This window comes from Mustela nivalis, assembly GCF_964662115.1.
Source record: "Mustela nivalis genome assembly, chromosome: 12".
Taxonomy (NCBI): domain Eukaryota; kingdom Metazoa; phylum Chordata; class Mammalia; order Carnivora; family Mustelidae; genus Mustela; species Mustela nivalis.
In genome coordinates, this window is record NC_139031.1 from 16380152 (window position 1) to 16393031 (window position 12880).

General features: G+C 42.0%; 1 protein-coding gene and 1 long non-coding RNA gene across 2 annotated transcripts in view; one reads left to right on the plus strand and one right to left on the minus strand.

The window, feature by feature from the left end:
• Nucleotides 1–10028, plus strand: part of MTPN (myotrophin) — a 56502-nt gene extending 46474 nt beyond the window's left edge. The window contains exon 4 of the mRNA XM_082693292.1: nucleotides 6808–10028. Coding sequence (XP_082549418.1) covers nucleotides 6808–6894 — 87 coding nt within the window. The 3' untranslated portion in view covers nucleotides 6895–10028. The remainder of the gene's footprint in view (nucleotides 1–6807) is intronic.
• Nucleotides 539–6801, minus strand: LOC309845390. The gene is made up of 2 exons (XR_014301263.1): nucleotides 5154–6801; nucleotides 539–5117 (listed from the first exon to the last, which is right to left on the minus strand). It is a non-coding gene; the product is annotated as an uncharacterized lncRNA (long non-coding RNA).
• Nucleotides 10029–12880: the final 2852 nt, after the last annotated feature.

A 12880-nucleotide genomic window follows, 5' to 3' on the forward strand; every position in this document is an offset into this window, starting at 1 on the left:
CAGAGTTTCACTTTTCACAGTTTCAGTTACCCTCGCTCAGCCACAGTCCAGATTCCGATGATCCTCCTCCTGACTGTCTGCAGAAGGTCAGTAGTCGCCTGGCGCAGTGGCCGTGCGGCCAGCGTTCACCCGCTGCATCTCATTATGTAGGCCCCGATCATCTCATACCACCACCTTTCAAATGAGCAACATGCACCTCTTCCTTTCGCTTGAACCGTTAGAGGCACTGTAGGGTTATTAATTGGCTTAATATCATACCGTGTCTCAGGGAGTAGGGAGGCTGGAGGAGAAGGAGACAGGCTGGGGACTAAGTTCCTCATCTGATATGGGCACAATTCATGGTGCCCCAACACAATGACAGTGGGAACATCAAAGATCACAGATCACTCACAGATCACACACAGATCACCAAAACAGAAAATGAAATATCGCAAGAATTACCAAAATGCAACACAGAGATGTGAAATGAACTAATGCTATTGGAAAAATGGCACTGAGAGACTTGTTTGACCCAGGGTTCCCACAGACCTCCCATTTGTTTAAAAAAAAAAAAAAAAAAAAAGTATCTGAAGTGCAATAAAGCAAAGGCACATTAAAATGAGGTATGCCTGTCCTTGCCTCAGAGTAATGTTTTGCATACGTGAGCCTTTCCTTTGTCCTCTCCAGGTTGTGAAAATATGCAGAGAACTGGCTTCTTGTTCTCTTTAATGCCCCAGAATAGGAGTTGACAACCATTTTCTGTAAAAGACCAAATAATAAATATCTTGGGCTTTGCAGGGCACATGGTCTCTGTTACAGCTGCTCAGCTCTGCTGTTGTAGCACAAAAGCAGCCATAAGCAATTGTGGGGGAGGGGGATGAGATGTCTGTGCTCTGGTAAAATGTTACCAAAGCTATGTCTAGCAATGAATGGAAAACTTCATAAATATATGTTGAATAGTCTTGGGAATTGGTTATCTATAACACTGTTTTTAGCTTGAAAGTGTTCAACAGTTGACATACTATATACATAATTGTATAAGGTTCTTCATTTTCCTGTAGGAGGCACAAAAATACTTAAAGTTAATAAATTCTTGAATCTCGGTCTCACCCTGATGTTTTTAGGAGAAAAGCCATAGGTCATTTTTAACTAAAGATAGCATGGAACACAAAATGTATAGTCAGTACGCTCTAGTTTCTTTAACTTGCTAACTGACTTTGGGCAAGTTTCTTAACCTCTCTGAGCTTCGAGTTAAATCTCTTATTAAAAAGAGAGAATGGGGCGCCGGCATGACTCTGTTGGTTCCGTGTCTGCCTTTGGCTTAGGTCGATCCAGGGTCCTGGGATCAAGTCCTGCATTAGGCTTCCTGCTTGTAGGGAGTGTGCTTCTTCCTCTGCCCCTCTCCCCCACTCCTGCTCGCCCTCTCACTCTCTCTTTCTCTCAAAAATAAGTAAATAAAATCTTCAAAATAAAAAAGAACAGTACCTACTTTACAGGGCTGCTGTGAAGAAAAAATGAGATGATGTATCTGTAGTATTAGATAAAAACTCAAAACTGCTACAAAAAAAAAACTAACATTCGGTGCATTGAGTATTGTATTAGATTCTTTGGGGTACCCAGAAATATTCTTCACTCTATCTCCTGTGTCTTTATGTAAATTAAATGTGCTATTAAATCCTATACCAGTAAATAACATACAACATGTATAAATGTAGATATTTGAATAATTCTTTAATGTTACTGTTTTTAGTAGATTTCAAAATTGAATTGTATAAATTCTATGGTAATGGTAATATTTAAGTGTATACTCAAACAACTGAAAGTTCTCAGATTCTGAGCACTTTACCATACTACTGTGGAACTATAAAGAAATGTCCCAAATCATGAGATAAGGGAATTCTTAATGAGCAGTTTCTCAAGACTGTTCTAAAATGTATATGAATTCAAAATACATATTTTGCAGTTAACAGTGATTTGGTATGTATATACATAAGATGGTAGAAAGGTCTTTTTCCTTTTAATGTGATGGATATATATGATCACTAAGAGTAAGATTGATGTTACTAATATTCCCTTGCACTGTGACCTACGTATGCATTTTCGTTGAGCAACTGTTACACACCAAGCATCATCCTCGGTGTAAAAAGTACAGAGGTGAATATAACAAGACCCCTACCCTCTGGAGCCCAGCCTAATTTGGGGGAGACAGGTCTTTGAATATAATTAAAGACTGGTAACTGCCTAAAGAGAAGTAGAGTTCATCTGTAACAAAAACTCCTCCTACAGTGATTTAACCAAGAAAGTAACTCATAACAAGATGTCTGAGGTGTGTAGGCCCAGGCTGGGCAGCTGGAAGTGCTGCGTCATCAACATCCCACACTCCCTTCTCCATCTTCCCCAGACCTTATGGTCACAAGAGGACTGCTGAACTTCCAGGCCTTGTGTCTGTGTTTTGGGTAGGAACAAGAGGAAAGAGCTAAGAACTCTGTCCTCCTAGGGCTTTATTGAAGAAGGAAAGGCCTCCAAGGGAGAGGCCAAATTTGTGTCAGATGGCCATCTGTAGCTCTGTAGGCATCTGGGGATTCAGTTTCTTTTCAGCCTCTGAAGCAGGGGAGAGCAAAGTCTAGTCTAATAGAAGGAGACAAATACAGAAAACCAGTGCATTAAAGTGTGATTGCTGTGGCAGTAGTTTCTATGTGACATAGTAGGCATTTGAAGGAAGAAGAGGTCAAGTGTGGTCCTGGAGGTCAAGGGCATGATGTTATAAATAAGGGTGCCATTACAACTTCAGGCACCACAATTCATAAAGCACTTATAATGTAATTCTCATAAAGCAATTGATACCGGAGCTGAACCTTAGAAACTTGTGTCCAGGAATCTAACAGAATTGTGGGGCCATTCTAAACAGAAGCAACAGTGTTAGAAAAGGCACAGGGACAAAGAGAGGCCTTGATGCATTAGGGTAAGATAAAAAATTATTCACAGCTACAACATACACTAGAAAGGATTTAGCAAGAAATATGACTAGACAGGTAAATAGCAAATTATGCCTCATTTGCCATAATATTTATCTCTTCTCTTCTATTAGGATACCTTTAAGGTTTTTTGGTAGGTGGGTAGTATGATGAGACTTGGATTTTAACAGACATCACCCAAATAAGTGTACGGAATCTGAACCGAAATGGTGTAAGAAGTGAAAAAAGAGGGGTGCCTGGGTGGCTCAGTCAAATGTCTGCCTTTGGCTGAGGTCATGATCCCAGAATCCTGGGATCAGGCCTGGCATCCAGCTCCCCTCTTAGCAGGGAGTCTGCTTCTCCCTTTGCCCCTCCCCCCACTTTCTGCTCTCTCTTTGCCTAATAAATATTTTTAAAATGTGAGAAATGATAGGAAATTATTGAATTAGGATTTCTATATAAAAATCCTGAACTAAGAAAGTCATGGTAGCAAGGACAGCTGAGAAATGTTAAGAATAGTCTGTTTTAAAGACTTGGTGACTGATTATGTGGGAAGTAACAAAAATTATATGGTCTCTGCACATTTCCTGGAAGATGGTGGTATTCTTTACCATGATAGAGAAAAACTCAAAAATGAACACATCTGTAGGAAAAGATAATGGAGGAAGCACATGTAGAGGTGAGCCAGCTTGAGCCAGACGAGGAGAACAAGAACATCGGAAAATGGGCCTCTATCCCTAACTGGCCTTATCGGATGGAACCACCCTACCAATCTTAATACTCTTAGCACTAGACTATTTGAGAATAATTTATATTGTCAGAATGCTAGAATGCACATAATTACCGCAAATAATCGACTGTCAATGCAGTCCCTATCAAAATCCAGTGGCATTCTCACAGATACAGAAGAAAAAAATCCCAACTTCATATGTGGAACCACAGAAGATTCCAAATAGCCAAAGCAGTCTTGAGAAAGAAAAACAAATTTGGAGACATCACACCTCATAATTTCAAAACCTATTACAAAGCTTATAGTAATCAAAGCAGTAATGTGTTAGCATAAAAACAGACACACAGGAAATAAGTGGGATAGCACAGAGCGCCCAGAAATAAACCCACATATATATGGTCAACTAGTTTACTAAAGAAACCAAGAACATACAGTCAGAAAATGGCAGTCTCTTCAATAAATGGTATTGGGAAAACTGGAGAGCTGTCTTAACACCTTACATAAAAATCAACTAAAAATGGATTAAAGACCTGAACATAAAACTTGAAAAACCCCAATGTTTTCTTCCTAGAAAATGTTTTCTCCTAGGAAGAAAACATAGGGGTTAAACTCCTTAACATCTATGTTGGCTCTGTTTTTTTTTTTTTAATTTGACACCAAAAGCAAAGGCAAAAAAAAGCAAAACTAAGTAGGTGGGACTACCTCAAACAAAAAGCTTTCTGTACAGCAAAGGAAATAACAAAATGAAAAGACAACCAATGGAATGAGAGAAAAGATTTGCAAATCTAGTATATAAAATATATAAAGAATTACAATATATAAAGAATTACAACTCAATTGAAGAAGAAACACAATCTGATTAAAATATGGGTAGAGGACTTGAACATTTTTCCAAAGACGACATACAGATGGCCAGCAGGTACGGATAAAAGTGCTTCCCCAGTCATCAGGGAAATGCAAATCAGAACCACAATGAAATCTCACTTCTCACCTGTTAGAATGGCTATCATCAAAAAGACAAGATATAACAAATGTTGGCAAGGATAGGAAGAAAAGGGAACCTTGTTGGTGAGAATTTAAATTGGAACACAGTATGTAGTTTCCTCACAAAAAATTAAAATAACTTCCGTATGACCCAGCAATTCCACTTCTGGGTATTTATCTGAAGAAAATGAGATCACCATCCTGAGAAGGTACCTGCAGCCCCCATGTTCACTGTTGCATTTATTGACAGTAGCCAAGACATCCAAACAACCTAAGTGTCCATCAACAAGTGGATAAAGAAAATGTGGTGTATAATATACAATCATGTGTGCATGCACACACACACAGGAATATTATTCAGCCATTAAGGAAATTCCGCCATTTGCAGCAACATTGATGGATCTTCAGGGCATAGTATGATAGTGAAATAAGTCAGAGACCAGTACTATATAATCACTTATATGCAGAGTCTTTAAACACACACACACACACATACACACAAACACACACACATACACACACACACACAGACTCATAGAGTGAGCTGATTGATGGTTGTCAGAAGTGGGGTGTTGGGAAATGGACAAAATGAATGAAGGTAGTCAGAAGATACACACTTAACAGTTGAAAGAGGGAGTTCTGGGGATGTAATACATACCATGGTGACCATAAGAGGTAAAAAAGAATCAAAAGTGTTCTTACAGAACAATATAAAAGTTGGTCTTGACAAAATAGAAAAGCTTAAGTGAAGAAGTACAGGGAATGATGGGAAAGTAGAGAAAATATCTTATAAAGTAGAGGGATGAGATACTGTCAGAACTGATGGAACAAGAAATAGAAATTTAATAAATTATAAATTTAAATGCTAGTTATTTAAACCTCTAAAGAAACAAACTGATATTTTAAATATAAGAAATAAGACAGTCTGGGGAAGAAGGTGGTGGTGAGCTAAAGCCTCATTCTGTGGCAGGAAGTAAGAAGATAATATCCAAAGTTAATAATGCAAATAAACGAGAGTATTATTTAGAGCTTGTTGAATGAGCAACTCTCCCGGAGCACTGGGGTAAGGCATTGTCTGTCTAGAACCCGGCGTGTATAGCGACACGGTCCATGGCACATGAGCGTGTTGAGAAGTTCCATAGGATTAGCATACAGAGAGGTTAATGGGGGAAGAGACTGGGGAGTTTGACCAGAGTTGGTCTTTAAAGAACTGTTTATGTCAAGTTTGGAGAATTCTCTAGGCCTTCGAACAGAAGAACAGTGGAGATCTGACCAGGAGAGGAGGGCGGGGTGCTAGCGGCTGTTGAATGGCTGAACCCTGGTCGGGGCTGCCGTGCTGGCTTCTCTGGGAGTTAAAAAGGTTCAGACGTGGTACGGGAACAAACTCACCTCCCGAACACTAGGCACTTTTCTAGGTACTGGGAGCTCATTAGTCAGTGGCACAGAGGAGATGCTCCACTGGAGCTTCATTCTAGTAAAGGCGGCTAAAAACAACAGATAGAAAGCTGGATGTACACATTCTCAGAATTGAAACGCCAAGGTGCAAAGAAGATATTCTAGAATCCACACTGTCCAGGTAAAGCTTTGGAGTAGGCCGGAGAGGATTTCCCTAGCATACAGAAGGGAGCCTCCTTTTATAGCCCACAGGACAACCATTTACTGCTCAGTTTTTGTACGTAGAATGTTCGGTGTTACACAGCGTTCTTTCAGAACATGTCTCAAGTAAATGGTTTGTAAGCTCTGAATTGTAGAAAAATAGACGTGTAGTATTTATGCATTCTCCACAAGGTGTTGCAAAGAAGTCATTTTGTCACAGTAATACGTCCTTTAGCAAAAGTGATTTTCCCCACATTACACCTAGGGAAACTCTTTTCTAAAGCTTAGCGAATGCATGATAGTATAAGTGAAAGGCAGTCGTTGCCTGTATTATTGGCAAGTTATGTTTGTAGCTTACAGTTTCTGGTGCCTGAAAAATAATCTGGTATCTTCACCACTTAGTCTACAAACTTGCCAGATGTTTGGGGTTTCTTTTCAGTAGAAGGGACCCCATTAGTATAGAGATTCTTGATTCTTGATCTACACATTAGCCTATGCAGGTGATGGAGTCTCTGCGTTAGGGCGGACTCGTTCAGTATTAATGGCCATTTCCTCTCTTTTCAGGGTGCTGATAAGACCGTGAAAGGTCCAGATGGACTAACTGCCTTTGAAGCCACTGACAACCAGGCAATCAAAGCTCTTCTTCAGTGATGGACGGATGGGCTGACAGCTCTGGAAGAAGGGCTCTCCTGTGGCCTCACACTGCTGCCTGTCTGTCTGTCACTCTCTATCTGCCAGCTTCTTCAGCTAAATACTTTAAGAGGGGTGAGGGGAGAGAGAAATTCATAACAAATCAGACTACCAGAAAAAAACAATGTTTGGGAAGAGAGGAAAAAAACTGTGGTCAGGCTTTTACTCGGATTCCTGATCAAGTCCGCCTCTTTTCCATTTCCAACAAAACATACAGCTTATGCCCAAGGGAGAGCAAAGACAAAACCTACCAGTACCATTTGACCCTTTCAGCTCCCTAGCTAGTTTATTCATGAGATGGTGTCGAGGGTCTGATCCTCCCAAGGCCAGCTCTCCGTGCGGGGTAGCCGTAACTGCGCGAGCAGCGGCGGCTGCTGGGACCTAACTCCGGGTGCTGAGATAAGCAATCAGCTCTAGCCTTCTGCCTTAAGACGCACTCGACTGGGGGCCTCCTGGCGTAGTTAAGAGCGCTGCCCGTGGTCGGCGACCAAATCTTCCCTCAGCGACTTTCATCTTTACGTGGGAGCTCAGTTAAGGTGAGGGGGCACACTCCTAAATTGCCGGATGACTCAGCTTTGGATTTCCTCTCCCCTTTCACAGGGATTTCATGTATCTTTAGATACAACTGACTAGTTTTATTTATAAAATCTTAAATTTTGGAAGCCTAAAGGAGAAATCATTCCAGTGTGCATATTTTTTTCTCCTCTAGATTCAGACGTTTATATAACATTGAAACACTTTCAACCTCCTGCTGGTAGTAAAAGGGGATTTAAACTTAGAATCATAGCCATAGCCTGTTAGTGTCCTATAGAGAATGGTTGTCTTAGTACCTCTGGATTTTCTTTATTTGCTCTTTGAATGGATTGGCCTCGGTTATGTTTGGAGAATCAAGGAACATTCTTTGGAAATCCTCTCTCAGACCCACCTTGGATGCTGATTACTGCACCAAAGCTGTCACTGGGGTGAGATTTACGATCTGGACAAACTGAGCCCTGTCCCTTCAAAAGTTCGCTCATTACCAGGTTTCCCCAACTTGTCAGTAGGCTTCTGCTGAACACATGCCAGCCTGCCTGCATAACAGATCTTTTGTTTCTTTACTAAACCATGCATCGCATTTAATGTGACCCCTTCAAAACGTATTCTGTGTTCTTAAAAATACAGGGCCCTTCAATGGGTGTTCTGACCTGCAGGAAATATTCAGACACATGTTCACATGTTCATTTCGTGAGCAGTACAACGAATTAAAACATATACCCTTAAATTTGCTATCTTGCATTTAAAATATTGACTCCTTTGACTTGCCATCCATAAAAGCTTACTAAAAATGTTAGGGTTTTTCCTCAGCCAAATCATGCAATAATTGAATGTACCTCAAATTTTTAAAGGGGGGGGTTGGGTTAGGGGCTTGTATTCAGATTATGGATAACAAAGAATTATGATTTTGTAAGGCAATGTAGCATTCTAAAGCAGGGTTAAACTAGTATCAAGAGTAGCCAGCTAATAACAAATTTGAGTGAATGGTTGCTGATCGGTTGTTAGGGTGGGTGTGTGCGTGTGTGTGCATGTGTATTTTTCCCCATGAAACCTTTTTTTTTTTTTTTTAAATCTTGTGGCTTTTTGCTTACAGCTAGCCTAACCCTGTAATTTTCCTGCATCCAAGAAAACAATCATAAAATAGAGGTTTAAATACTTCGATATATTTGGCTAATTCTGCTGTCTTAATACAGCTTATTAGAGTTGGATTGGAAGTCTGCAAACAGACTTCATTACATGACTGAATGGAAGCAGAGCTATCCTCACGAAGACGGAGGGCATTTTATCACTCTGTATTTTGGGAGCAACAAGGTGTTTCAATACCTTCGTTTTCACCTCTTGGCATAATGCTGTTGACAAGGCGTGGGTTTTACCCGCTCTCGTTGTTACCTTTCCTTTCCAACCGGTGTGTTGCAGTTGGCCGTTGCAGAGAGTGCACTGTGTCCTGTCATTCCTAAACCTGGTCTGCTTTCCTCAGTCACCCGGCATAGAAATCACGTGGTTCTTTGTACAGTTCATCCTGCTGTTCGTGTCACAGTAGAGGCTCCTTCGCCTTCCCTCTTCTTTCTCAGCCATCTTGTAGGCCCCATAACCCTGGGGCGACTGCTTGAGAAAATCACGTAAACATAGAATAGACTGGCCAACGTGGTTTACACTTTTTTTTTTAGCTAGGTTATTTATAATGTATTTCTGAACCACTTGGCAGAGAAATTCACAACACTTAATGTTCATTTTTTGAGTAAAGGAAGCTAAAAACAGGTCTGCTTTTTGGTACTACATGCATTAGTGAAAGGTTAAGTAAGTTTTGTTCTCCGCTGAATATTTAACATCTCAGAAGAAATCTTGCATGTTCTGTAGTTTTTGTATTAAGTCAGTCATTTTGTATGCACTATATCAAGTAAAAACAGGTGGTTTACCTGTTTACATTAGTATCCTAACAAACTCCCCCCCCCCCCCGCCCTTGCAGCTTCATTCTGGTATCGAAGTAGACTTAGAGTTCAAACACAGCACCCGACAATACCCAAGTCACCCTTCTATGCAGAACTCACCTTCTACACCCGGCAGGGCACAAAGGAGAGGTAGGCGGGTACAGTGTGTGCAAGCTGCAAGTAAGGCCCTTTACTCACTGATTTCTTTCCCCCCAAATAATGGATCTTAAATCTAGATGTACCAACTTTTTTTTTTTTCCCTAAAACTTCAACTGAGCTGCTCTTTACTTCCTTGCAATATTGTGTACTCGGTTGTGTATAGAAGAAGCTGGTGAGAGTGCCCTCCTACCTAAGCAATTGCAGTGTTTTGCATGCAAAATTTTAAGAATTTAAATCGTCCTGACTCTATTTCGTAAATGGAGAAACAATCATATCTTTCTAAGCAGTACTGAAGGAAGACTAGTGCTTTGTGCATTTTGATATATTTGAGTTCTTTTTTCCCATCATGTAATACTTTTGACACAGTTGGGTTTCTCATATGATCCTAGTTCATGTACATCCGAATGCTAAATAATACCGTGTTTCAGTTTTGTGTTGCAAGAACAAATGGAATAAACTTGAATTGTGCTACAAGGAACGAGTCGGCAGCTTTTCCTCCCTCGGCTCCTGCGGCCTTCCTTTCCAAGCCCTCCTCTCACAGCTCAACCTGGCCTCTGATTGACTCCAACTTTGGTCATCCATATTCCCCCTCGTAACCCCCCAATGCTAGAAAAAAGTGGAAAGAAATAAGACAGGAAAGATTTAATTGAAATAAACTGCTCTTCCGTATCTGGAAGTTTTGGTCTTGTATTAGTCTCCCGACGCAGACTGGCTCACTTACAAAATGTTCGGCAATCCTGACTTTCTAAAAGCAAGGGCTAGCCAGCATGTCCTCGAGCATCCGGGCCAGGGTCATGGGCAGCCACTCAGATCTTTCCTGTGCTCACTGAGGTTGCCGCACATCCCAGGGTTCATGTTTGCCAGACCTACTTGACCATGAGCATGCTCTTAGCATGTACTTTTCGGAACAAATGTTCTGATTTAACATTAAATCACTTTGAACCTCAAAATCTGAGCAAGATTATATTCAGCTGGATTCTGTTGTAATCTTGTCAACAACCTAAGACGACCGTGTATTTTTCTTTTGAAATGACCAATGAATAATAACCATATGTGCAGGTGCTCAAAGGCAGCAAAAGCCATCTTCCAGGACCTTCCTATTGCCAACCAAGGTGTAAGCATGGGGCACCATGTAGGGGTAGATGTGAGCATTCACAGATTTTTTGATCAATGAAACCTTAAGAATCAGGGGTGCCTGAATGGCTTACTTGGGTAAGTGTCTGACTCTTGGTTTCAGCTCAGGTCGTGATCTCGGGGCCTGGTATCCAGCCCACAGCCAGCTCCTCACTCACTGGGGAGTCAGCTTGAGATTCTCGCCCTCGCCTTCTGCCCCTTGCCCCTACTTGCACACACTGTAAAATAAATGTTCAAAAAAAGAAGTGGGGTCCATCTAAGTGTTTAAATCTAGTTAAATATGTGTAAAAGGGAACAGGGCATCTTCTGTAATCACTGAAGAACAGACCAGTATTAGTCAAGGAAGGCATACTTCTAGACAAAAAGCACTTAAGAGTTACTGTGAAAACCTGCAGTTAGACACCAGCAACCACAGGACTGAGATGCAACAGAGTAGATAAGATGGTTAGAGGATTTTTTTTTTCCTTCTGTGAGATCAGGGGTTCCTAAAATGTCCCTGGCCTAGCCACGTCACTGCCACCTGAGGACTTGATTGAGGTGCCCAGTCCAGGCCAACCGAATTGCAACGTGTGCTGAGCCCATCAGTCCACGGTGTAACTAACCCTCTGGGACATTCTGATGCACACTCGAGTTTGAGGACTACGGTGAGAGACCATTAGAGTCTAAAAACCTGCAAATGGGACGTCATCGAGGTTGGCTTCCTAGAGATGAAGTAAAGGGAAGCCTCTAACACGGGAGCATCAGCAGAACTGAACCCCCAAGAAAATCTCAAGATGAGCCTCAAAGTTAGGCGCTGGGCGAAAGAAGCGAAGGGAAGATGTAACAGCTGGCCCAAAGAGACCATGTTGTGAGAATGACCCTTTGTTATTAGGGGGTTTTCCCTGCAGGATGTCCTGTCACATGCTGTGGGTAGTATTTCCACAGGAGCCCAGGGTTAGGGTCCCCATGGCTGAGTTGCTTGAGCCTTTCCCAAGTCCTTCCTTGAATCCCACAGAGAGGCGAGGAGGCATGCGAGGAATTTGGGAAGAGAGGACACGCGTCTCCTTATCTTGTGCCTGACTCATTGCAGGTCACGGGGATTGCTCCAGTCACTTCCCCGGTTCCCTGCTGGTTTCTGCCTGTCCATCCTACAGCAGGAGATAGCCACACTGGGAGGCCAGTTCCTGCTGTCCCCACTCCCCGCCCCCCCATTCCCCGTGCTGGTGTTAGTGCTGTGAATGTGGATCCTTCTCTGCGGTGGGACCACCATGGGCTCAGAAACCGCCACCTGCCTGTCACCTCACTGTGGTCTGTTTAGGATCAACTCTTCTGCCCAGATACTAGCCCGATCATCACACATCAGCCATAGGATACTTCCCTGCAAGGCTCTTATTTCATTGAAATAATAACTAACTGCCTGAGAATAAAATACATCAGTAGCTTTTATAGTACCTGCCCCTTGGTGGACATTCACCATATTTGTTCTGAACTTCTCATGTGAAATCACTACACAGTCCAATAGGACAGAAGCGTTGTTTTCAGTAAATCAGGACTAAAGGATCGCTGTTACGACCATGGGACTATACCTAACTGTCACTGTACGCAAACGGCCCTGTAGCATCGAAAGTACTACTGGGACCACAAACCCCAATCAATGAAGTAAAGACAAATATCATAGTCACAATGTCACATGGAGGAGTGCTGACCGTGGGGTCACATGCAGGCCACCGAGCCATTGTGGCATATACCAAACACAGCTCTCAATAGAGCAGCAAAACAAAGCACATTCCGGCCACCCTAGCAACTTCTGAGCCTTCAGCAGCTGCCGCAGCAGGGATGGCCTTATTTACAGAGTTGGGATAGAACGACAGGTCACATGTCTAGCGACCTCCGCAGTCACACCTCTTAGGACACAAAGGAAAATAATGCATCGACAATTCCTGATCACTGGGTGCTGGTTTTGAGGATACTACTAGATCACTAGAATCTTTATTTTTAAAGCCGCGATATCTTCCTAAGCTCTTAGTTACAAATCTGACGATGTATTACGTAGCTGTAGGTCCCTGGCTGACCTCTAATACTGTTCCATCTCCGGGGGTTGGCTACCAAGTCACTCTGTGTACTCAGAGCAAGGCTACCTTTACCACTGAATTTTTTAAATTAACATTTATTGGGTGCAAGTTAGGAGCCAAGCATTGTGCCGAGGACTTTTT